Consider the following 26,190-nt stretch of genomic DNA (forward strand, 5'->3'; position numbering starts at 1 on the left):
AACCCTCGGCTGCCAACAGGTGTTGTTGATATACCTCCATGTGGACAGCTGAAAATGTGTGCCCTGACCGGGACTCGAACCCGGGATCTCCTGCTTACATGGCAGATGCTCTATCCATCTGAGCCACCGACAGCACAGATGAATAGCGAGACTGCAGGGACTTATCCCTTGCATGCTCCCCTTGAGACTCACATTCCCAACTGTCACGATTCTACATTTTCAGCTGTCCACATCGAGGTATATCAACAACACCTGTCAGCAGCTAAGGGTTTCAGTTAGTCATCATTTATTTCAGGCAAAAGCTGCACGGTCATCTACAGTATCTGTTCTTTCGAGAACAGTTACTGTCTTCAAATATATAGTTAAAGGCTACCCAGCCATTGACCTTCGTCTGTGCGAATGCACACAGGTTGCCCAAACTCTTATGGGAATTGCCACAGAGTGTGCGAGTAATGAGTGTTTGGGCAAATGTCTATAAGGTACATTACATAGGTAGAATTGTGGACAGTTGGGAATGTGAGTCTCACAGGGAGCGTGCAAGGGATAAGTCCCTGCAGTCTCGCTATTCATCTGTGCCCTCGGTGACTCAGATGGATAGAGCGTCTGCCACGTAAGCAGGAGATCCCGGGTTCGAGTCCCGGTCGGGGCACACATTTTCAGCTGTCCACATCGAGGTATACCAACAACACCTGTCGGCAGCTGAGGGTTTCAGTTAGTCATCATTGATTTTATACATTGTAAATGCTTCTGACATGAATTGACATACTGCAGCAGTGGCCCACAGTTCTGGTCCGTCTCACAAATCTTCTTGTGTGTGGCCAGCTATTCGTGCCCATATTCACTAGTAACCAAAAGTTTGTTGACAAACAGAGACTATGGTTATCAATCCATGCCATAGATACCATGTGTGAATACTCAAGAGAACCACTCCATGCTGAGGAAAGAGGCTGGGAGGGGAGAACTGGTAGGAAGTACAGCGTAGGAATGAGGCGCACAACACCCAGCACCTAGTGACAATGAGTAGCCTCTCTATAAATAAACAATTTCTTCTGTTCAGTAAAAAACAAGATTTTTTAGTGTTTATTTCAAATTTCGATGGCATTTCCCTGACATGTCTGAAATACCCTGATATGCAGAACTTGTGGCAACCTTGTGTTTTTATCTCTGCTGAGATACAAAGCTGAGGACTTAGCTGACTATGAAATTCTGTTAGAAGCATTACCATTATCATCAGTCTGCAAGAGTTTTTTCTTGCTCTTGCCTGGCAAGTATATCCACAATTCTTCCTTTATGTACCCACAACAGCATGTAATTTTCTTTGCAAAAATAAAATGTGTTCTGCCTATGTAGAACAAAGCTGCAACCCTGAAGAATAATCAAAGTAAAACTGTAAATTGCTACAGAAAAGAGCATCAGCAAATGCATACAAAACTATAAGTCGACTGAATCTTAAACACATATGGGGAAATCAGGTGGTGAAAACACGGTCATGCATTTTAACATGTCCACAGCAGCGAGACCTCAACAAAACTGCATCTAGACTCTTCCTCAGCAGCCAGGAGTTAGAAGAGGAGTATAAATAAAAACAATGACAGTAGTGGTGGAAAGGAATGCCGGCATATTAAAACGTTTCTATATCGCCTGGTACTAGCAGCAACCCAATGTGTACACACAACTACAGAAGCCAAAAGATTAAAACACATTATGTCAACATTTTATCCTTGTAGTTATCCCTGACATTTAGTTATTTTATTTTTATATAATACCTTCATTTGGTTTTCCTTTTCTGTTGTGACAAATTTAATGGTGCTAATACAAGTGTAGACAAAACTTGACATGATGATGAGAGGCACAAACTGGGCCATTGCCACCAGCATGGGATCATCGATGTATGGTACATACGGATATCGCTGTAGCCTCACTTCTGGCAGATCTTCCCAGCTCATATTAGAAACGTACTGTATTATAGATGCAGAGACTGCATACTGAAGTTTAATGAATCCTTGGGAACAGTAGTCTGAAAAAGAAAGTTTAGAAATACATGATTTCATGTAATCTTCTTATGTATACCAAATGAGAAGGAACAACAGATACAAATGAAACAGAATAAGGGTCACCTGAGTACATGCATAAATCACTGATTTAAAGTACAGGAGAAAATGTATCAGAGATACATACACTGTGTCAAATAAAGTACAAAAATCATTACAAATTTGTTTCATTACTCTACAAATACATATTCATCACCATTTAAAAATTCCATGAGTGAATAATAAAATTTTTGTACCAGGATGACATATAATATTATCTTCATACTTGAAAGCTTTTATTACCAATTTATTATAAATTTTTATAGTCATGTATTGAGGAGTCTGAGAGCAGAGTCTCAGTTTAAAATGAGATGTCAGTATGATATTATCTTTCAATAACTTCAAAGTATCTGTGATTAACTTCAAACAATGATGATGGCATCCTCTTGGGTAAAATATTCAGGAGGTAAAATAGTCCCCCATTCAGATCTCCAGGCAGGGACTACTCAAGAGAACGTTGTTATCAGGAGAAAGAACACTGGCGTTCTACTGATCGGAGCGTGGAATGTCAGATCCCTTAATCGGGCAGGTAGGTTAGAAAATTTAAAAAGGGAAATGAATAGGTTAAAATTAGATATAGTGGGAATTAGTGAAGTTCGATGGTGGGAGGAACAAGACTTTTGGTCAGATGAATACAGGGTTATAAATACAAAATCAAATAGGGGTAATGCAGGAGAAGGTTTAATAATGAATAAAAAAATAGCTGTGCCGGTAAGGTACTACAAACAGCATAGTGAACGCAATATTGTGGCCAAGATAGCCACGAAGCCCATGCCTGCTACAGTAGTACAAGTTTATATGTCAACTAGCTCTGGAGATGATGAAGAAATTGAAGAAATGTATGAGGAGATAAAAGAAATTATTCAAATAGTGAAGGGAGACGAAAATTTAATAGCCATGGGTGGCTGGAATTTGGTAGTAGGAAAAGGAAGAGAAGGAAACATAGTAGGTGATTATGGATTGGGGGAAGAAATGAAAGAGGAAGCCGTCTCACAGAATTTTGCACACAGCATAACTTAATCGTAGCTAACACTGGTTCAAGAATCACAAAAGAAGGTTGTATACATGGAAGAAGCCTGGAGATACTGACAGGTTTCAGATAGACTATATAATGGTAAGACAGAGATTTAGGAACCAGGTTTTAAATTGTAAGACATTTCCAGGGGCAGATGTGGACTCTGACCACAATTTATTGGTTATGAACTGTAGATTAAAACTGAAGAAACTGCAAAAAGGAGGGAATTTAAGGAGATGGAACCTGGATAAACTGACTAAACCAGAGGTTGAACAGAGTTTTAGCGAGAGCACAAGGGAGCAATTGACAGGAATGGGGGAAAGAAACACGGTAGAAGAAGAATGGGTAGCTTTGAGGGATGAAGTAGTGAAGGCAGCAGAGGATCAAGTAGGTGAAAAGACGAGGGCTGGTAGAAATCCTTGGGTAACAGAAGAAATATTGAATTTAATTGATGAAAGGAGAAAATATAAAAATGCAGTAAATGAAGGAGGCAAAAAGGAATACAAACCTCTCAAAAATCAGATCGACAGGAAGTGAAAAATGGCTAGAGGACAAATGTAAGGATGTAGAGGGTTATCTCACTAGGGGTAAGATTGTAGATACAGCCTAAAGGAAAATCAAAGAGACATTTGGAGAAAACAGAGCCACTTGGATGAATATCAAGAGCTCAGATGGAAACCCAGTTCTAAGCAAAGAGGGGAAAGCAGAAAGGTGGAAGGAGTATATAGAGGGTCTATACAAGGGCGATGTACTTGAGGACAATATTATGGAAATGGAAAAGGATGTAGATGAAGATGAAATGGGAGATACGATACTGTGTGAAGAGTTTGACAGTGCACTGAAAGACCTGAGTCGAAACAAGGCCCCGAGAGTAGACAACATTCCATTAGAACTACTTACCACCTTGGGAGAGCCAGTCATGACAAAACTCTATCATCTGGTGAGCAAGATGTACGAGACAGGCGGAATACCCTCAGACTTCAAGAAGAATATAATAATTCCAATACCAAAGAAAGCAGGTGTTGTCAGATGTGAAAATTACTGAACTATCAGTTTAATAAGCCACAGCCGCAAAATACTAAAGCGAATTATTTACAGACGAATAGAAAAACTGGTAGAAGGCGACCTTGGGGAAGATCGTTTGGATTCCGTAGAAATGTTGGAACACGTGAAGCAATTCTGACCTTACGACTTATCTTAGAAGCTAGATTAAGGAAAGGCAAACCTACGTTTCTAGCATTTGTAGACTTAGAGAAAGCTTTTGACAATGTTGTTTGGAATACTCTCTTTCAAATTCTAAAGGTGGCAGGGGTAAAATACAGGGAGTGAAAGGCTATTTACAATTTGTACAGAAACCAGATGGCAGTTATAAGAGTCGAGGGGCATGAAAGAGAAGCAGTGGTTGGGAAGGGAGTGAGAACAGGGTTGTAGACTCTCCCCGATGTTATTCAATCTGTATATTGAGCAAGGAGTAAAGGAAACAAAAGAAAAATTTTGATTAGGTATTAAAACTTTGAGGTTTGCCGATGACATTGTAATTCTGTCAGAGACAGCAAAGGTCTTGGAAGAGCAATCAAACGGAATGGATAGTGTCTTGAAAGTTGGATATAAGATAGACATCAACAACATTAAAACGAGGATAATGGTATGTAGTCGAATTAAATCGGGTGATGCTGAGGGAATTAGATTAGCAAATGAGACAATTAAAGTAGTAAAGGAGTTTTGCTACTTGGGGAGCAAATTAACTGATGATGGTCAAAGTAGAGAGGATATAAAATGTAGACTGGCAATGGCAAGGAAGGCATTTCTGAAGAAGAGAAATTTGTTAACATCTAGTATAGATTTAAGTGTCAGTAAGTCGTTTCTGTAAGTATTTGTATGGAGTGTAGCCATGTATGGAAGGGACAATAAATAGTTTGGACAAGAAGATAATAGAACTTTTCGAAATGTGGTACTACAGAAGAATGTTGAAGATTAGGTGGTTAGATCATGTAACTAATGAGGAGGATTGGGGAGAAGAGAAGTTTGTGGCACAACTTGACTAGAAGAAGGGATTGGTTGGTAGGACATGTCCTGAGGCATCAAGCGATCACAAATTTGACATTGGAGGGCAGCATGGAGGGTAAAAATCGTAGAGGGAGACCAAGAGATGAATACATTAAGCAGATTCCGAAGGATGTGGGTTGAAGTAGGTACTGGGAGATGAAGGACCTTGCACAGGATAGATTAGCATGGAGAGCTGCATGAAACCAGTCTCAGGACTGAAGACCACAACATCAACAACAACAACAACCTCTGCTTCCATTTACCTATAAAATTATGTCCAGAGCCCTACCAAATATGATAGAACTTCAAGCAAAACATACAACTGGTGAGTACAAAGTGGACTTCGGAAAAAATAGAGCATCCTCAGAGCAAATTTTTAACTTGAAAACCTTCCTCAGGATAAGCACAAAAGAGAACCTTAAAACAGTCATTACATTCATTGATTTCTTAAAAGCCCACATTTCTGTAGACAGACAGACAGTATTTCTAACACTGGAAGATGGAGGTATCGGCAATACCCCCAGACAATTAGTCAAACAGACACAACTTCAAAACGGTCTTTCCACATCAAAAGGACCAATATTAAAAAGTGTCCCCACTTGACCATATCCAAAGCTAACACAATCAGGTGCGAAGGTTCTACATGGTCTTTGATGGTTATAAACCAAATTTCAGTTCAGTATCTTCAGTGTTTGAATTCTTAGGGGAATTTAAAATGAGGCTACTCACCTCTGCATTATGTACGAAGGCACAAATGCGCCAATTTTGCTAGGCTTTTTAAAACTTTCTAGCAAACATTTGGTTATTTGCTTTAATATACATAGATAGCTTTTTATGCTGAATCACACCATGGCAAAACTTAGGGATTTAGCCATACCTGAATATAGATACAAGCCTCTAAAGTGGTTAAGAAATTCGTTGCGCTATTCTGAGAGCCATGGTTTGTTCGACCCCTGCCACTTTCTGTGTGAGCCAATCATGTCAAAACTTCAGATGGGTAATCCTACCCTTGTCCCTTGTCCCTACCAGATTATGTCTATATATCAATCAAATTTAATTAGCACTGGATGCCCAGATGAAAAGATATGCATCCTAAAGTTGGCCAAAATTTTCCACTTGCAAATTTTAGGGTTCTTTGGCAGGAGGGGGGGAGACGGTGGCAATATCTCAACTGTGTCTTCTTCAATTCTCTTTTTCTTGCCACAGCTGGATAGAGCATCCTTTAAGCTTTCAAAGCTATATTGTTTAATTTCTGGATCTTGCCTATTGATGAGTAAGAATACCTATCAAATGTAGGGAAAATGGATTACTGATAAACACAAAAATTAATACAATTTGAATTTGTAAATCAAAAAGTGTGTAATTGTAGTCTCTTTCAATATTATAAGATTTTCCTTTGGTTTAGGGAAAGTAACTATGCTAATAAGAAGTGTTTTTACATTAATATTATAAAATCTAGAAGATCATAATGGAATGCTGTGTTCCTTTAGAAAGTTTTAACCCTACAATGCATTGTTACTTGTTTTGCATTGATATTTTAAAGCAGCAATAGTTTTTTAAGGCTCTATCCTAATAGTAGTGATAAACATTGCTGAATGACCACTTTCAGTTGCTGCTTTCATTATTGGCAATTTTCACAGTGTCAGTCTTTTGTGCAGTGTAGTCTTTGATGTTGACAGTGTACAATCTTAGTGTTGAGTACTGAGTGTTTGAATAATCAGTAATTATTGTTGTAGTTGAAGGTGAGCTCTAAAACAATATGTTTTGCTAGCATAATTTGTATATTTTATATATAAACAATACTGAATATTGTCTGAAGTCATCACCATTCTATCATAGCAAAAGGGAACTACAATCATTCAAGCAAATGTCACCAATTGACAAGGAGCTTCTTCAGTGTAGGTCTGGGACTGATTTTACTTAAGATGCCCAAATTTGTTCATACCAGAATGCCTTGTTAATGACAAAATTTTGATCCCTGTGAAATTTCTGCAACCCATTTGGTAAAGAAAAATATATAACCAAGAAGGCTTGATACCAGCAAACACTGCAATGGCAGATAGTTTGAAGTTACTGACTAATAAAGTCTTTAAACCTGGTCTGAAAATTTGTACCAAATGTGGACATGAAATGCCCAAAAAGAATCATCCCGCGAGGATAAGCAAGAACCACCAACCTCTGAAGCCATGGGTGTTGTTGATGCTTGCTTTACTGCTAACCCTTCATTATCATCACTTGGAGAATGACCACTACAGCTTCAGGATCAGCGAAAGGGATTCAGTGGGAAACAAAAAGTGCACGTGCCCAAGGCAGCATTTCTAAGGTAATTGCCACAGCTGCTGGTGTGAGCCAAGCTCAGATAAAAATGGATGACTGCCATAAATGTAAAGGTATAGACATCTTAATTGAACAACTTAAGATTAAACTTCAGGTTTCAAGCAATATCAGTCAAGTTCAAATTTTGACCCTGGCCCCTAATGGCTGCACTACTGAAAAAATGACTAAAGAATTTGCTGTTTCAACAAAAATGGTGAAGAAGGCTAAGAACCTAAACATAGAAGATGGGATTTTGGCAACGCCTGCAAACTGAAAAGGAGAAAAAGCTCAGTGATGAAATAAAACAAAGTGTCCTCACTTTCTTTGAAGATGATGAGTTTTCTTGTTCATACCCAGGTAAAAAGGATCGTGTTGCAGTAAGAATAAATGGGGTTAAGATTCACAAGGAGAAATGCCTTAAAGAAATGTTCATTGCTTATTGTAAGCAATATGGAAATGAACTAAGCTTCTCAAAATTTTGTGAGGTCAGGTCAAAACAGTGTAGTACAGCTGATGCTTCTGGATCACATTCAGTATGTGTATGTGCAGTTCATCAAAATGTCAAATTAATGTTGGTTTCAGCAACATCCATTCAAGATTACTACAAAGATTTGATGAAAAAAACTGTATGCAGTTTGGAATAAAAAAATTGTATGCTCCAACATTGTAAGGAATGTCCAAGAAAGATGTGACTAGAGGATTTTCTTGAAGACACTTTTAAAGACTAGGACCCTGAAAAAACAATGGAATACAAGAACTGGGTCCATGATGTCAGAGACACATTGGAGACTTGCCAGAGAAATGTTGAAGATTTCATGGAGGCATTGATTTTGAAAATTACCGGTATAAGAAGCCATCACTTTGTGTCAGAACAGCAATGTTTATATCTTAAGCAGCTAAAAAGAAATCTTGCAGAAAATGAATTAATTATATTGACAGATTTTGCTGAGAATTATTCATTTCTTGTTCAGGATAGTGGGCAAGGATTCCATTGGGAGAATGGGAAGGCCACATTTCATCCATATGATGTCTATTTTGATGTCAGAGTATTAGCATTCATATGGTCAGCAACTGTTCTGTCATAATACCATTGCTGTCCATGCCTTTCAAATGAAGTTGATAGCATATTTAAAGACAAAGACTGAAAACATTAAGAACATTTACTGCTTTAGTGATGAATCGCCTGCTCAGTATAAGAATTTCAAAAGTTTCATCAATTCATGCCTCCATGAAAAGGATTTTGGCATCACTGCCAAATGGATTTTTTTTAACAAGCGATGGTAAATTGCCTTGTGATGGCATTGGGGGGAACAGCAAAAGGACTTGCAGCCTGTGCTAGTGTTCAGAGGGTCTTAGATAACCAAATATTGACTCTATATGATTTATTCAAGTTCTTTGATGATAGTATTCCAGGCATAAAGCTTTTTTATATACCAAAAGTAGAAATTGAAAAAATTCACCCAGATCAAGAAAAAAAGGTTTACCATGGGACATACAGTATTTGGAACAAGGGAAAATCAATTATTTGTAATCAGCTCAGAGTAAGCAGAGTTTCCAATGATGCTACAGCATTCACAGTTAACGCCTTCGAAGCAGATGATGAAATTCCAGCAGTCTCAATTCCAAATTTACAATCAGGACAGTATGTTACTTGTATGGATGGCAATTTTTGGTAGGTTGGAAATGTGAAGTTTCACATGAACAACTAGACGTCCTCATCAGATTTATGCACGCACACGGTCATGCTTGTTCATTCCACTGACCGACTGCTAAAGATACCTGCTAGATTCCTAAGCAACATATCTTCTTGACTTTAGAAGCCCCATGAACATCATCACCTGGAAGACAACACAGTTATCCACAATCTGTTATTAACAAAATTGTAGAAGTGCTTAACAAAAAATGGAACTGACTCTTTAGCATTTTTGTTCTGCAAATTTGCTGTGTTTTGTACTACACTCACTTTTATGTCATGTGTTAAATTAATGTTTGAAACTGACTTACACATTCGAATAAAAATAATTAATTATGGGACTTAAAGAGCAAAATATTTGACTTTTCAATCTTCTTGAAGTGCTAAAATAATAACTTTTGAAACGTATTCTTACTCGTCAATCTGAAGATCCAGAAACTGAACAAGCTTTCTTTGAAAGCTTACAGGATGTTTTGCCAGCTGTGACAAGCAAAAGAGGATTAAAGAAGACACAGTTGAGATATTGCTCCCCAAAAATAACCTAAAATTTGCAAGTGGAAAATTTTGGCCAGCTTTGCAGATGCATATATTTTCATCTGGGCATCCAGTGCTAATTAAATTTGATTGATGTATAACATCATAGATAGGAATAGCCATCTGAAGTTTTGGCATGATTGGCTCACACAAAAAGTAGCAGGGGTCGAACAAACCATGGCTCTCAGAACAGTGTGACGAATTTTTTAACCACTTTAGAGGCTTGTATCTATATTTAGGTATGGCTAAATCCCTAAGTTTTGCCATGGTGTGATTGAGCATAAAACATTGTCTATGTATATTAAAGCAAATGACCAAATGTTTGCTAGAACTTTTAAAAAAGCCTAGCTAAGTTGGCACATTTGCGCCTTCGTACATGATGCGGAGGTGAGTAGCCTCTTCTTAAAATCCCCTAAGAATTCAAACACTGAAGATACTGAACTGAAATTTGGTTTATAACCATCAAAGACCATATAGAACCTTTACACCAAATTTGATTAGATTTTGAGATGGTCGAGTGGGGACCCCTCGATCTGGAATGACCCAAAAGCTAAATTCCTAGAAGTTTCTGAACCCTTCAGGATTAACACAGGAGTTTGACAAGGTGGTGGGCTCTCACCAACTGTTTCAATCTGACCTTAGACAAGATCATGGGAGAGTGGAATAAAGAACTACAAGAGAAAAACATCAAAGAAATCCATCTAGGACAAGAAAGAGAAAGATCTGATTTTTGCTGATGACATTGCAGTAAATTCTATGGACAAAACAGACACAAAGATAATTATAGATACACTTCACAAAACTGCAGCTCAAACTAGATTACAAATGTGAGAAAACAGAATATATGAAAACCAAGAGAGCAGAGAAAAATTATATAGACACAACACAGAAACATCAACACATTTGATATGTTTAAGATTTTAAGAAATTGGATACACCTACATCTAAATCTATACTCTGCAAACCACCGTGAGATGCACTGTAGAGGATACATTCCATTGTGCCAGTTATTAGGGTTTCTCCCTGTTCCATTCACATATGGAGTGTGGGAAGAATGATTAATTGATTGCCTCAGTGTGTACAGTACTTATTCTAATCTTATACTCATGAGCCTTTTGTGAGTGATATGTGGGAGGTTGTAGTATATTCCTGGAGTAGTCGTTTAAAGCCAGTTCTTTAAATTCGGTAATAGACTCTCTCAGGATAGTTCAAATCTATCTTCAAGAGCCTTCCTGTTCAGTTCCTTCAGTATCTCTGTGACACTCTCCCATTGATTAAACAAACCTGTGACCATTTATGCTGCTCTTCTCTGTATATGTTCAATATATAGCATGGGTCCCACGCACTTGAGCAATATTCTGGAACCGGTCACACAAGTGATGTGAACCTATCGTCTTTGTACATTGATTGTACTTCCCCAGTATTCTACCAATAAACCCAAGTCTACCACTTGCTTTACCCATGACTGAACGTATGTGATCATTCCCTACAAAGTGTTAAAGGTGTTTGTAAGAGATGGCCTATTTCAGTGTACTATAAGTGCAAAATTTAAAATTTCTGAACATTGGAAGCAAGTTGCTAATCTCTGCCCCACTTTTAAATTTTATTAAGAAGACTGAATATTTATGCAGCTTCTTTCAGACAGCACTTCATCACTGGTAACTTCATCATCTGTAAAAATCCTTATTTTACTATTAGCTAATATTGTCTGCTAAGTCATTAGTGTACAACATGAACAGCAAGTGCCCAACACACTTCCCTGGGATACACCCGAAGTTACTTGTACATCCAACAATGACTCTCCATCCAAAGTAACATGGTGCATCCTTCCTACCAAAAAGTGTTCAATCCAGTGACAAATTTCACTTGATACCCCATAAGATCTTACTATTGACAATAAGAGTAGTTGTGGTAACAAGTCAAATACTTTTTGGAGGTCCAGAAATACAGCATCTACCCAGTTGCCTTGATCCAAAGCTTTTGGTATGTCATGTGAGAAAAGTGCTAGTTAGGTTTCACATGATCGACAATTTCAAAATCTGTGCTAGTTAACATTAAGGAGATCAGTCACTTAAAGACACCTCATTATGTTTGAGCTCAGAATATGTTATAAGATTCCACAACAAATCAATGTTAAGGGTATTGGACAGTTGTTTAGTGGATCACTTCTACCACCCTTCTTGTAGACGTGTGTGACCTGCACTTTTTTTCAAAGAACTGGGCATGGTTTTTCGTTCTTCAGATCTATGACAGGTTATAGTTAGAAGAGAGGCTAACCCAGCTGCAGATTCAGTACAGAATCTGACAGGGATTCCATCGGGCCCTGGAGTTTTATTTAATTTTAACAATTTCAGTTGTTTCTTAACGCCACTGACACTGATACTTATTTCATTCATCTTTTCAGTGGTACAAGCATTAAATTGAGGCAATTATCAAGGGTTTTCCTTTCTAAAGGAACATTTAAAAATGGAGTTAAGCATTTCAGGTTTTGCTTTGCTGTGCCTCTCATTCACTAGGGACTGGACACTAACATCAGTGTCACTAACAGCCTTTATGTACGACCAGAATTTCTTTGGGTTCTGTGAAAGATCACTTGACAATATTCTGCTACAGTAGTAATCGAAGGCTTTGGGCACTACTCTCTCTTGACAGCCAAATGCGTTTCATTCAGCATCTCTCTATCTATAGCCCTGTGCTTTGTTTTACACCTATCATGCAGTAATCTCTGTTTATTTAGAGGTTTCTTGACAATGACTGTATACCAAGGAAGTTCCCTCCCATTAAGAACTGCTCTAATGGGCACATATCTGTTCATTGCATGGTCAACTATTCTTTTAAACCTGAGACATAGTTCCTCAACATGATCCTGCCCTGCACTGGAAGTTTCAAGTTCTTCACTGAGGTATGGCACTACTGACTTTTTATCTAGTTTACTGAACACATATATCATTTTCCTTGTTTAAGTTGTCCTTTTTACTTTCGTAATCACTGTTGCCACAATCATATGATGGTCACTGATACCAGTTTTGATGTGGGCGTCCTCAAAGAAGTCAGGACTATTTGTTGCCATTACGTCCAATACAGTTTCATCATGAGTGAGGCTCCTAACTACCTGTCTTAGGTAGTTTTCAGAGAAAGCACTTAGTAAAGTTTCACAGGATGTCTTATCAAAAGTTTCACAGGATGTCTTATCTCTGTCCACCACAAAAAACTGTAATTTTTCCCAATTAACTGTCAGATGATTAAAGTCTCCACCAATGATTATAGTATGATTGGGGAACTTACATACAAGTGAACTGAGGTTTTCTCTAAGTTTCTGGTTACACTGGGAGATGAGTCTGGTGGGTGACAGAAGGATCCAATCATCGTTTTTGCCCATCACTGATACCAAGTCTTGCCCAAACAAGCAAACATGCAACATAAATTTCTACCTAGGTGGATTTGCATTTCTTGTCTACTGAGGCAAAAACACCACCTCCATTTCCCATTTGCCTATCCTTTTGACGTACACTTATATTTTCCCCAAAAATCTCACTGCTACCAATTTCAGGTTTGAACCAGCTTTCTGTACCTAGCATGATGTGACCTTCATTGCTTTTTGGAAGAGTTTCAAACTCTGGCACTTTGCTGTGAATACTTCAGCAGTTTACAACTAGGATTTTAATACTCTGACCTGTAGGCGGACTTCTTTTTTCCTACACTGATATTCCTGAGTTTCCTACACCTATCATTATCTGGATTGTAAGGAGAGTCACCTAATTTAAAAAAGCCTTGTGTGCACACCACAGTCAGCCAGCTACCTGAGTAGCCTCTCATGTGTAATGCACACGTGACCCATTTAAGGGGACCCTATAGTTCTCATTCCTATGGCACAAGTGCAGGAAGTCGCAGAGTACCTCGTCAAAGCACTTTCGAAGTCTCTGGTTCATACCTTCCACTTGACCAGAGGGCCACGATCAGTTCTGGGGACAATGCTGGAAACTCCATGTGCAAGGCTAGTCTTCTAAACCTTCTCTGCCAGTTGCCGGAATGACCTCGGAGCCCATACGACAGGCATCATTTGCTCTAGTGTGCACCACAGTCTGCACTTGGTTGTACTTTATTTCCTCAATGTCTGCCGGAATAGCCATACACACTGAGTGCATTTAGTGTCCTTTCCTGTCATTTTCCTATAGGGTACCACCATTTGGCATATGTCAGAACTGCCGATGATTAACAGATCCCTACCCTTTTGTGTTTGCCTCCTCCTGACATCGGACAAAACAGGTTTCCCTAAAACCGGTTAATTTACTACATCTGGCTCAGTTTCAGTTTTAGTGACAGGCAGCACCTCGAAGTCGTTGGTTAGGGCGCTGGTACAACACCCTGAGTCCTCCCTGGTCCCCTTCCACCTTGTACACAATACCTAGATCTACCACTGCCACACCACTCGCGATCACTTGAATCTATAATGACAGATCGTGTACTTTCTGCATAGGAACTGGGATCCATGGGACAGGATAGTACTTGAGATACTCTGGTGCAGGTATCACAAGAGAACAACTCCCGGACGCTCTTTTGCTGATCGTTTGACAGTAGTCAGAGTGATTTCCTGCTGCTTACGAACGTCAACCCACTCATCTCATGTTCAAGAACAGTGTTCACAGTTGGGCTCCGTTTCGGCTGCTGCAACGTATAATTAGGCAGTGAACTAATAACTTTAAATTGAGACCGATGATTATCTTTGAATCTGTTGCGCTAAAAGGTTGCTAATTCCCTTTAGTAAATGAAGCAAATACATAAAACAAGATTTCTGTTAACGCAACACAAAAACCTATGGTGAAAACTACCAGTTTTCTAAATCATTTGGAGGTTAATTATGGTTGTTAGCAAGCTCGAAAATAGTGTTAATTTACAATACATGCAGATAATATACAGGGTTACTCCTCTTTAGCAGAAAACCAGATGTAACAGTTACTAAATCACAAACGGCGATTTCCTACAGTCTGCTCGCAGATTATGCAAAGGGCAGTGGTAGCTTCTGAAAATTTTCAAAAATGCACGTTTTTCTGAGTTAATGAGGTGATGTATTTTTTGACAGGACTTTGAGCCACAAACGCTGACTTGCTAAGAAGTAAATTACGTAACCAAAACACTCAAACCGGTAACTTACGAAAATATAGTTTGTAAGCGTCCGAAGATTCTTAAAATAACCTAATCCTCCCACGCAATTGCACAACGAAATTAGAAAACGATTGTTTTGAACATGGGCAGGCCTATTGATCTCAAAAATTTTAAAAGAGCACAATTAAGTTTAAGCCTGTAATTGACAATAACGGTACGAGTTTATCGCGGCAATTGCAAATGATCGCAAACTCAAAACGTATCGCAATACTTATTGGTGGTGCATATATATATATATCCGTTCAATACGCACGTGTGAAAATATCACGTGCGTATTGAACAGATTTTTCACTTAGCACATTCTGTGCACACTTCTACACCACCTACAATGCAGCATAACTTTATCTCTATGAAATCTCTAATCTGAAGCAACAGAACGCACGTCTTCTACCTGTTGCACCTAACAATCAAACGGAATAACGGTTTAAATAAAACCACAATTAAGGAAAGATCGAAGAATAGAATTATCGCTTTGTGAATCTGAGTTCCTAACAGTGAATAAAAGAGGTGAAAAAGGAAAATTGGAAAAGAAAGAAGGGGAAAATACTCCAAAAAGATTTTAGATCTCAAACAGTAACAAAAACAATGTGAGGACGTAGAACCACTGGCTCCAACGCTCCACTTCCCTCTGTAATACGCGCTGTACGCTACACTCCTTGTGTGTACGCTGAGGGGATGTAAGTATTCATAGTATGTGACGGGAGTGCGAGTGATTTTTTATCGTCGGAATTACCACTCCCGCTCCCCACCAAGTACAACACCAAACGGTTGATGGAAGTATTAAGTATTTACATGTCTATCATTTGGGTGACACTCAATCCACACTGTTGTAACCCCTTTCCATCAAGTGTTGGTTAAAATGCGCAGTCTCAATGTGTGTTTTGTTAATAAAGGTCGCTTTCTCTTTGAGATAGGCAACAACAACATATTTTTATGGCTTCTACCACATTTGAGTATTACACATCAATTTCTTCCTCTTCTTCTGCCAATCTCGGATTAGACCTTATGGCATGTTCCAGTCTTAACATCTCTTCCTCTGCCCACCCACTCCCCTTCTTCCAATAGAATTGTATTTCATTTCTTGTCATGGTATTCTGTGAAGTGACATACACAAAACATACTCTTTCCAGTCATACTTTCATTGTATCACTTTTTCAGTTAATGGGTTTCCTTATTTCATCATGTCTTTTCTGGAGTTTCTTTTACAGCCTTTCCCTGATCTAAGGATCTTCATTTCTGATGTTTCAAGTTGTCTTAGGACTTTGTTATAAAATTTTATTTGAGTTTCTCTTCTAGTTTTACCCTACAATGTTCTTGTTGTTGTGCCATGTATGTCTTGATAGGTGTTAATTTACTTTTAATGTCTTTCTCTTCTTCAAAAGTTATTTTCCTTCTACATGACATACAGGTAAAATACCAGAGGAATGGAGGTGCACAAAAGTTATCGAAACAGAAGTACACAAATAATTACAGATATATAGATGGAGCATTCTGAATTCTAGAAATGTCCTACTGTAAATTATCAGCTCTAAATTAATTCTATATAATCTAGCTGCTTTCCTGTTTTTTGTTTTCTTGAGTGCTTGTTACAATTCTTACAAATCTGTTAAATCTGTCCATACCTGTGCTTTCTTTTCCATTGGCACTTCTACATCTGGACTATATCGTAATTTCATGTAGTGACTTATCCAGTCTTCTAAAGGAATGATATTTGTAGTTGTAGTATCTTTGGTTGTTCTTTTTAGCTGTCTGATAAGATAATATGCTATTTCCTGCCCATTGTGTATGTCACGTTCAATTCTTTTTATAAATGCATCCCATGTGGATCTGGGAGCCTGTCTTTCTATATTTTTGGTTCCGTTCCTGATTTCTATCTATTTCTCTTTAGCTTCATTCCAATATTAAGTCCCCTTTTGCTATTTGTTTTGTGTTTTTCACTTAGCATATCTTTAGTCACCTGTGTTATGGCATTTTTAATGTTTGTCCATTTTTCAGTTAGATCTTCGCTTGAAGGCATTTGTTGGAGTCCTTAAAAGTTTTGCTTGGATTTCTTTTATTTTTCCTCTTGTTTTGTTTCTTACATCTTTGCCACAGCTGGATATATTGTTTAACAAGATAGTGGTGTGTACTCAAGTTTCTCACCCTATATACTTCTGTGTCTATCACCCTTAAGACCAGATTTGTATTTACTATTGTTTAATCAATAAGAGATCAAAGGTCTTGTGAAGACCATGTGTATTTGTATATGTATTTCGGCTTAAAAATTTACTAGTTACCAGTACTTTCAGTTCAATAAAGGCGACAAACTCTCAGTTTTATTCAACTGGTATTAATGGTATCTTCTCCATTGTTGCCAAAATGACATAGTCAGTGCACCAGTTTCGTGCATTTGTTTTAGTTATTTAAGTCATTCATCTGTACACTCATGTATTATGTTGCATAAATCCCATCATTAATAAAAGCCTTCAGAGTTGTGCAAATAATAAAATTACACATAATAAATAATAAATACATAATAAATAATAAAATTATACTCTACCCCTGTAGAGTATACTGACAAACCAATTAAAATTTGTGTTTATTTACTCCCATGGGTAAGTGTGGGAATTAGGCCTATTAGTAAACTACCTTATTACTGCACATCTCAGGAGAAAGCAAGTATCTGGGAAAAATCTACTGCTCTTTATGTCACAGTAATAACTAAAACTAGTGACCGGGTTCATTTAAAAAGCTGGGTATTCTTACTACACCAGGTGAGTAAATCTATCCAGTTAGTTGTACATACCAAGGAAACCATTAGTAGACTAAGTATTTTACTTATAGTTCTATACATAATCATTGAACAAGAGCTAGTTTGAACTTCCATTTACCAACAAAAAACACATAAATACTCCATATTGCGTTTTCTAGCACAATATAATTGCCTAAGAAGATGAAAAAGATTACTATGTAACAATATTATGAAAAGGCTAGTTGCTACTCACCATATAGAGGAGATGTTGAGTCACAGACAGGCACAACAAAAAGACTGTCAGAAAGGAACTTTTGGCCAACAAGGCCTTTGTCAAAATAGACAGTACACACACACATTCACAGCATTGGACGGCAGTGTGGAAAGTAAAAATCGTAGAGGGAGACCAAGATAGGAATACAGTAAAGAGATTCACAAGGATGTAGGTTGCAGTAGTTACTGGGAGATGAAGAAGCTTGCACAGGATAGAGTATCATGGAGAGCTGCATCAAACCAGTCTCTGGACTGAAGACCACAACAACAAACACTCACACACGCACACGCGAGTGCGACCACAGTCTCTGGCGTCTGAAGTCTTTTTGTTGAGCCTATCTGTGACTCAGCATCTTCACTCTATGGTGAGTAGCAACTATACTTTTCATAATATTGTTACATTCCATCCTGGGTTTTCCATTGCTCAAAAGATTACTATTTGATTTAAAAAGACAGCAAAAACATACTTTATAACTAATGCATACTGCACACTTAAAGATTACTACAAGACTCAGAGTGGGGATTAATAATGAAAGGGTGCAACTACAACACATAGTCCCATTGCAGTGCACTGTCAGAATGTAATCCGTTTACAGGAACATTATGTGCTGAGAACCATAATGCATGATAGTAATGTTACTGGTATTCTCCTGAACTCAACATTCCACTCTTCATATGGGGAGAGTAGGGATGTTGATTCAGTTTCCCTGATAGACTGAAGCAAGTACATGGAGATGTGTATGGGGCATAGTAGCATGTTTATGGACCTGGAGTCAGTTTTCCAAATAGACTGAAGGAATTACAAAGGACAGACCAGCTTGTTTTTTGTATGGGAGTCTCCAGTGGCAGTTCATAGTGTGTGTAGTAATGCAGTGAAAAACTATGTTTTCTATTGCATGTTACCTGGTGCAGACTGTTTATAACCAAAGGAAATCTGACTTTTTTGTATTAATAATAATAATAATAATAATAATAATAACACTTACATGGTTTTCCCCCACAGGGTTGAGTCCTGTCCCTTGGACCATATGTCTCAAAAGTTGGAAATAATTTATTAGTTTGCCAGTTTGACTGTGGGCTAGACAATCCAAGTGGTTGCCGTAGTTCAGCAGGAAATCGTATTGTCATCTAAAGCACATAAATAAAAATTGTAGTATTTTTGACACTTTTAATGTTTTCATATTATGTTGGTTTAACTGTAAATAAATGTCATAGATTATTGTTTTTATTTCTAAGCTAAATAACAGTCGCTGGTGAACCAAAGTTGACTGTAACCACACACCACATTTATTAATGACTCTCCAAAGATTCTGCTGTTATGACATATATGCAAGAAATAATAAAGAAACATGCTTTAGTGAAACTGCTTTAGTAAATAATGAGAATTGTTGATACACAATAAGTGACATCACACTAGTAATCATCCTGGTGTGAGAGCTGTCACAATGCTTCCTCGCATATTTTGAGTCGCAGTTAGGCACAACAAAAAGACTGTCACAAATAATGATTTCAGGCATTAAGGCCTTCCTCAACAATAGACTTGGACAAGCATGCGTGTACACACAGACACACATACATAAATGCAACTCACAAGCATGACTGCAGTCTCAGGCAACTGAAACGACACTGCAAGTGGGAGGACCATTGCATGATGGGAGTGGCAACTGCGTGGGAGTAAGGAGGAGGCTGGGGTGGGGAGGGATAGAAGAGTATTGGAAAAGGAGAAAGACTGAGTTTGATAGTGGAATGATGACTGTGAAGGGCTGGAATGGGAATGGGAAAGGGACTGAACGGGTGATGGCAGTGACTAACGATGGTTGAAGCCAGGAGGGTTACAGGAACGTAGGATGTATTGCAAGGAAAGTTCCCACCAGTGGAATTCAGGCAAGCTGGTGTTGGTGGGAAGGATCCATATGGCACTGGCTGTGAAGCAGTCATTGATTTCACCACCACACGGAGTTTTTCTCCTTTTCTGCTACTTTGTCCCCCTCCCCACCTCTCTCCTGTGCACCATTTAACTTGCAGCACTTCACTGTCGACCACCCCCAGCATTCTATCCCTCCTCACTCCTGCCTCCTCCTTACCCCTCACAGAGTCGCCACTCCCATCATGCACTGGTGCTGCTGCTCGCAGTGTGGTTTCAGTTGGCTGAGAGTGCTGTTTTGTGTGTGAGTTGCATTTGCATGTGTGTGTGTGTGTGTGTGTGTGTGTGTGTGTGTGTGTGTGTGTGTGAGTGAGTGAGAGAGAGAGAGAGAGAGAGAGAGAGAGAGAGGGAGAGAGACTGCATCTATTGTTGACAAAGGTCTTAATGACTGAAAGCTTTATTTTTGACAGTGTGTTTGTTATGCCTGTCCCAATTCGGCATCTCCACTGTATGGTGAGTGGCAATTTTCCTTTTCATAATTGTTGCATTCCGTCCTTGTTTATCCATTGTTTGATCCCAGCATATTTTGTTGTAAGAGCTAGGAAGTGAGAAAACAATCTTACTAAGTAAGTGACGTAAAATTGAAGGTGCAATGACATATCCTCTGATTTGCACTCTTCATGCAGACTGGTGGGCCCTCTCACAGGAGAACAAAACCACAGTAGGGCCTGTGCTCTGGAAGGGCTCTGATTTCCCTCACTGGCTGGAAGGAGCAGGGTGCAGCTATTGCTCGGTATCCCTGTCTTCCAGCTACTGTTCTTCCCATTGGCTTACGGTTCTGTTTCTCAACAGTGCACTACTGTCTCACTGACCCACATTCCCACATACTCAATGTGATCCGATTTGCTCGCAGAACTGAAGCAGATAAAAAATTTCACAGCTCTGACGTGTCTCAACTTCTTTGTTGCCTTAATACTGAGTGTACCTCCACATTTTATACACTGGACTTGTTCAGAAAGTGGACCTTGATGTCACAACTGAATCAACCTACTACGTAGGCAAAGTTGTGTCCCTACTTATAATGGCATACAATCATGGTGCTAGTACAAGTATTGTGAAATTGTATTCCGAGTATGTAATATGAAGTTTCACTACCCCTTTTTTAAATTCTTTTTAAGGATATCTTCTGACTAAGATGGTGTCCAACGGGCACAATATTTCGGCGATCAGACACGTCGCCATCGTTCTGTGCGCTGACGAACTGAGCTCCTGCGGACGGGCGGCCGTCCTAAATCCCCTGGCGACCAGGGCGGACGTAGCAAGCACATCGACGCTACGACAGACTCCGACGCCCACGTCTTCGCGACCGCCGGCGGGCGGGCGCGGACGGCGAAGATAGCGGCCCGCGGGGGGAGGGGGGGGGGGGGGAGATTCAAACCGGCCGCCCGCCCTCAGGAGCTCAGTTCGTCAGCGCACCTGACGATGGCGACATGTCTGGTCGCCGGAATATTGCGCCCGTTGGACTCTATGAAGCGGCAGTACACCCGTGGACTTCGAGCAACAAATATGCTGAGAGAAACTGAAGAATCACAACATCAAAACTGACTTACAAAACAACAACTAACTCGCAGCCTCGCTGCATCGATTTATATAGAATTTTAACAATAGTTTCCAAAATAAAGCATTATTAATTTTGTACAATTTTGATGTTACAATTAAAATTTACAAAACGTAAAGAAACTGATATTACAGTCGAATAAGATATAAAATACAATATTTGAATAACCATCTTTGATAGTAATATATTCAAATTTCCTTAAGAAAATCATTCTGAACTTTAATTACAATAATGTCTCGTATTATTGTAGTTATGTGGCCCGGGTTCGATTCCCGGGTGGGTCGGAGATTTTCTCCACTCAGCGACTGGGTGTTGTGTTGTCCTAATCGTCATCATCATTTCATCCCCATTGACGCGCTAGTCGCCGAGGTGGCGTCAAATTGAAAGACTTGCACCAGGCGAACGGTCTACCCGACGGGACGCCCTCGTCACACGACATTTCATTTCATTTCAGTTATGTAATTAACTACAGTTTGGATCAGGCTCCTAATATTCAATGATATTACAAATCTTGTGCTTTATCCGACTACATATGAGAAAGTTATAAATAAGGCCTCAAATTCTGAAACTGGAAAACTGTGAGGTGTAAACAAGTGGAGAGTTAATTACAAATGTAATTACAAAGACTATTAATTGCAGAGGAAGACATAAAAATAAATGACAAATGAAAATACATCGCTTGATATTAACTTTTAAGCTGATTATCAAAATAAAAATGTTTTCTATTACTGTTTTTTTAGATTACCATTTAGTTAATTAGAAGCACTGACTTTTCATGCTAACATCTCTGCAGTCTCTAGTTATTTATTGGTAAGGCCTTATTGCTTCAATTTCTTGTTTACTTACTTAATTTAGTATATGTATCTAATTTTATCAACAACAACAATCCACCAATAATTATGACAACGTGTGATCTCCTACAACATTCGATACATCGAATATCAAGGCTTTTTTTATCAGATAGGACAGGATGATATACATAAAGACACACATACAAGGCCTTAGGAAGCACTGAATGGTCCAATAACTATCCGAATGCATAAAAAAAATTAAAAAAAGAAGAAGAAGAAGGTGGTATCAGACACTTCATATGAACTTTGGGGGAGGCTGTATCGTTACAAGTGCATGAAGCAAATGACAAACTACAAGTTATTGTGTTACTTATAAGCATACTCCATCGTTTTTTGTACTTTGTAATTGGCCAAGCTGATTATTTCTTTGTAATACTTTTATTTTGTATCAACTCTTTAATAGAGTAAAAGCTATTTTTAGTAAGTATTCTTTAAGATATGTTTTAAATTTATAGAGTTCCTTTATGTTTTTCATCTCCTTTGGCAGTTTATTATACACTCCTGGAATTTGAAATAAGAACACCGTGAATTCATTCTCCCAGGAAGGGGAAACTTTATTGACACATTCCTGGGGTCAGATACATCACATGATCACACTGACAGAACCACAGACACATAGACACAGGCAACAGAGCATGCACAATGTCGGCACTAGTACAGTGTATATCCACCTTCCGCAGCAATGCAGGCTGCTATTCTCCCATGGAGACGATCGTAGAGATGCTGGATGTAGTCCTGTGGAACGGTTTGCCATGCCATTTCCACCTGGCGCCTCAGTTGGACCAGCGTTCGTGCTGGACGTGCAGACCGCCTGAGACGACGCTTCATCCAGTCCCAAACATGCTCAATGGGGGGCAGATCCGGAGATCTTGCTGGCCAGGGTAGTTGACTTACACCTTCTAGAGGACGTTGGGTGGCACGGGATAAATGCGGATGTGAATTGTCCTGTTGGAAAAGCAAGTTTCCTTGCCGGTCTAGGAATGGTAGAACGATGGGTTCGATGACGGTTTGGATGTACCGTGCACTATTCAGTGTCCCCTCGACGATCACCAGAGGTGTACGGCCAGTGTAGGAGATCGCTCCCCACACCATGATGCCGGCTGTTGGCCCTGTGTGCCTCGGTCGTATGCAGTCCTGATTGTGGCGCTCACCTGCATGGCGCCAAACACGCATACGACCATCAATGGCACCAAGGCAGAAGCGACTCTCATCGCTGAAGACGACACGTCTTCATTCGTCCCTCCATTCACGCCTGTCGCGACACCACTGGAGGCGGGCTGCACGATGTTGAGGCGTGAGCGGAACACGGCCTAACGGTGTGCGGGACCGTAGCCCAGCTTCATGGAGACGGTTGCGAATGGTCCTCGCCGATACCCCAGGAGCAACAGTGTCCCTAATTTGCTGGGAAGTGGCGGTGCGGTCCCCTACGGCACTGCGTAGGATCCTACGGTCTTGGCGTGCATCCGTGCGTCGCTGCGGTCCGGTCCCAGGTCGACGGGCACGTGCACCTTCCGCCGACCACTGGCGAAAACATCGATGTACTGTGGAGACCTCACGCCCCACATGTTGAACAATTCGGCGGTACGTCCACCCGACCTCCCGCATGCCCACTATACGCCCTCGCTCAAAGTCCGTCAACTGCACATACGGTTCACGTCCACGCTGTCGCGGCATGCTACCAGTGTTAAAGACTGCGATGGAGCTCCGTATGCCACGGCAAACTGGCTGACACTGACGGCGACGGTGCACAAATTCTGCGCAGCTAGCGCCATTCGACGGCCAACACCGCGGTTCCTGGTGTGTCCGCTGTGCCGTGCGTGTGATCATTGCTTGTACAGCCCTCTCGCAGTGTCCGGAGCAAGTATGGTGGGTCTGACACACTGGTGTCAATGTGTTCTTTTTTCCATTTCCAGGAGTGTATATCTTGATGCCTTAATAAAAAAAACAGTGGTTTGTGTCTTTGCTCTATTCATTCAACCTAGGTACAAGCAACTGCTGTATCTGGTTTAATCATTATGTATGGAGCTGTTTGCTGCGTATTTATCAATTTTGTGTATAAATACTGCAGTTTTGATTATGTATTCACTTGGAACTACCAGAATACTCCTTTTTTTGCAGAGTTCAATGCATTGGTCTCTGTTTTGGACTTTTACTCATTATTCTGATGGCTCGTTTTTGCAGTTTGAACACATTTTCCATATTCTGAGCATTTACACCTCAGAATACTATGCCAGAACTGGTGACAGAGTGTATGTGTGCAAAGTATGTTGTTTTCAGGCATTCGTAAGGCATAGAATGTTGTGCTGATTCTATTTTGAGTACCCTGATACGAATATCCCATTTTAATTGTTGATCGACATACATGTCTAAAAATTTTGTGCTAGTTACACTCTATGATTTCATTATGTGCTTTAAGTTTTGTTACACTGGATTTTTTATTTATACAAAAGTTCATGTAATAGTCTTTTTTACATTAATGGTTTCTTTTTTTCTTATTTGACCAGTTGTGGACTACCAAAGAGCCTTTTCAGTCTTTAGCTCTAACATTTCTGGTGTTCTACCTGTAATTATTACATTTCTGTCACAGCAGATTACACAGTTTCTCTTGTTGTGTGGCCCAGAGGTGTAGTCATTAATTAATTGAAAAACATGCTACCCTTGAAGAACTCCAATGTTCAAATGTTCCTGATCTACAAGAATTTTCATCATATAATTGGAGCCACTGGAAATTTGAGATATCTTTACCCTATGCACTCTGTCTGCTAGGTGAGACCTAAACTATTTATTTAAAACTGTGTCAAATGCTTTACAGAGCTATAAGATAATGGTTGTTACCTGTTTTCTTTTCTTCTAAAACTACTTTTGTAAATTTTGCTATATCAGTTTCTGTTTCCTTTCCAAACATGAAAAAACTGTTTTTTGTGCGGATGTAAGGTATTTATTTAAATAATCCACAAGTGTTTTTCTCATAGTGTTTCTATTATTTTTGAAAGGAAGATAGTAATGAAATTGGTCTGTAATCCTTTACATTTTCTGTTACCTTTTTTATGTATCAGAAGAACTTTCGCATGCTTTAAGTAATCAGGGAAGGAACCTGATGAGAATGAATCATTTATAATGTCTATTGGGAATTACCCTCCGCCACACACCGTCAGGTGGCTTGCGGAGTATGGATGTAGATGTAGATGTAGAATTCTTTTGTGCTTCTAATGCAGTGTTTTAGTGGACACATTGGAACTTCGTCTAGACCTGTGGACATTTTACTCTTTAAAATATGTACAATCCTCCTGATTTCCTCCCCAGTTGTGGACAGCAGCAGCATTATCTAACGTATGTAGTTATTTGTAGCTCTATGTAGCAATTTTGGTTGCTACATTATTAGTTTTTAACAAAGTTGGCCAGGTTCTTAGGATTATTTATTAACTATCCTTATTTCTACTTTTTATGTTCAACTACTCTGGCTTTGTGTTACCAGTTTCCTGTCTTACTATATTCCAAAGAGTTTTGCCCTTATTGCCACTTCTTAGTACTTTCACATTTCTTTGGTTTACTCGCAGTCCACAGTGTGTGCTAATTAGCAGATCTTATTATTGGTATCCTTTCACAATCAACTTTAGCCCCACTTCTGAACCTTTCTTTTTCATCTGTCATTACTTTTTCAATGTATGGGTAAAGATTTCATTCCTACCTCAAACATTACATTCTTGGTCTTCATTCTTACTTTTCCCCTGTTGAGTCTTGAACATGTTATCCATGTATTCATGTTCGAAAACCCAACATGGTGGAGAGAGTAAATTGCGAGTGTGTTGGCTTTACAAATATAAAAGTACGAGGGTGGTTTGAAAAGTTCTCGGAAGGGATCAGAAGAAGAAATACTACAGCAAAGGACTCAACTGATTGTATTATGAAGTGCCCTGATAAAACCAACAGTGTTAATACAAATGAAAACTGTAAAAAAAAAAAAGCGATCGACAAGTGCCCCAAAATATGATACAC

The 26,190-nt window shown here is 39.3% G+C and overlaps 1 protein-coding gene and 1 non-coding gene across 3 annotated transcripts in view; one reads left to right on the forward strand and one right to left on the reverse strand.

Annotated features, from left to right (window-relative positions):
• The window catches only part of LOC126336278 (phospholipid-transporting ATPase ABCA3), a 639,220-nt gene that overhangs the window by 442,069 nt on the left and 170,961 nt on the right, over positions 1-26,190 (reverse strand). For both annotated transcript variants that reach the window (XM_049999794.1, XM_049999793.1), the window contains exons 5-6: positions 18,848-18,989; positions 1,767-2,017 (exon numbers count right to left, since the gene is read on the reverse strand). In XM_049999794.1, coding sequence (XP_049855751.1) covers positions 1,767-2,017; positions 18,848-18,989 — 393 coding nt within the window. The remainder of the gene's footprint in view (positions 1-1,766; positions 2,018-18,847; positions 18,990-26,190) is intronic.
• On the forward strand, positions 575-649 carry Trnat-cgu (transfer RNA threonine (anticodon CGU)). Its single transcript has one exon. It is a non-coding gene; the product is annotated as a tRNA-Thr (tRNA).

This window comes from Schistocerca gregaria, chromosome 2 (genome assembly GCF_023897955.1).
Source record: "Schistocerca gregaria isolate iqSchGreg1 chromosome 2, iqSchGreg1.2, whole genome shotgun sequence".
Taxonomy (NCBI): domain Eukaryota; kingdom Metazoa; phylum Arthropoda; class Insecta; order Orthoptera; family Acrididae; genus Schistocerca; species Schistocerca gregaria.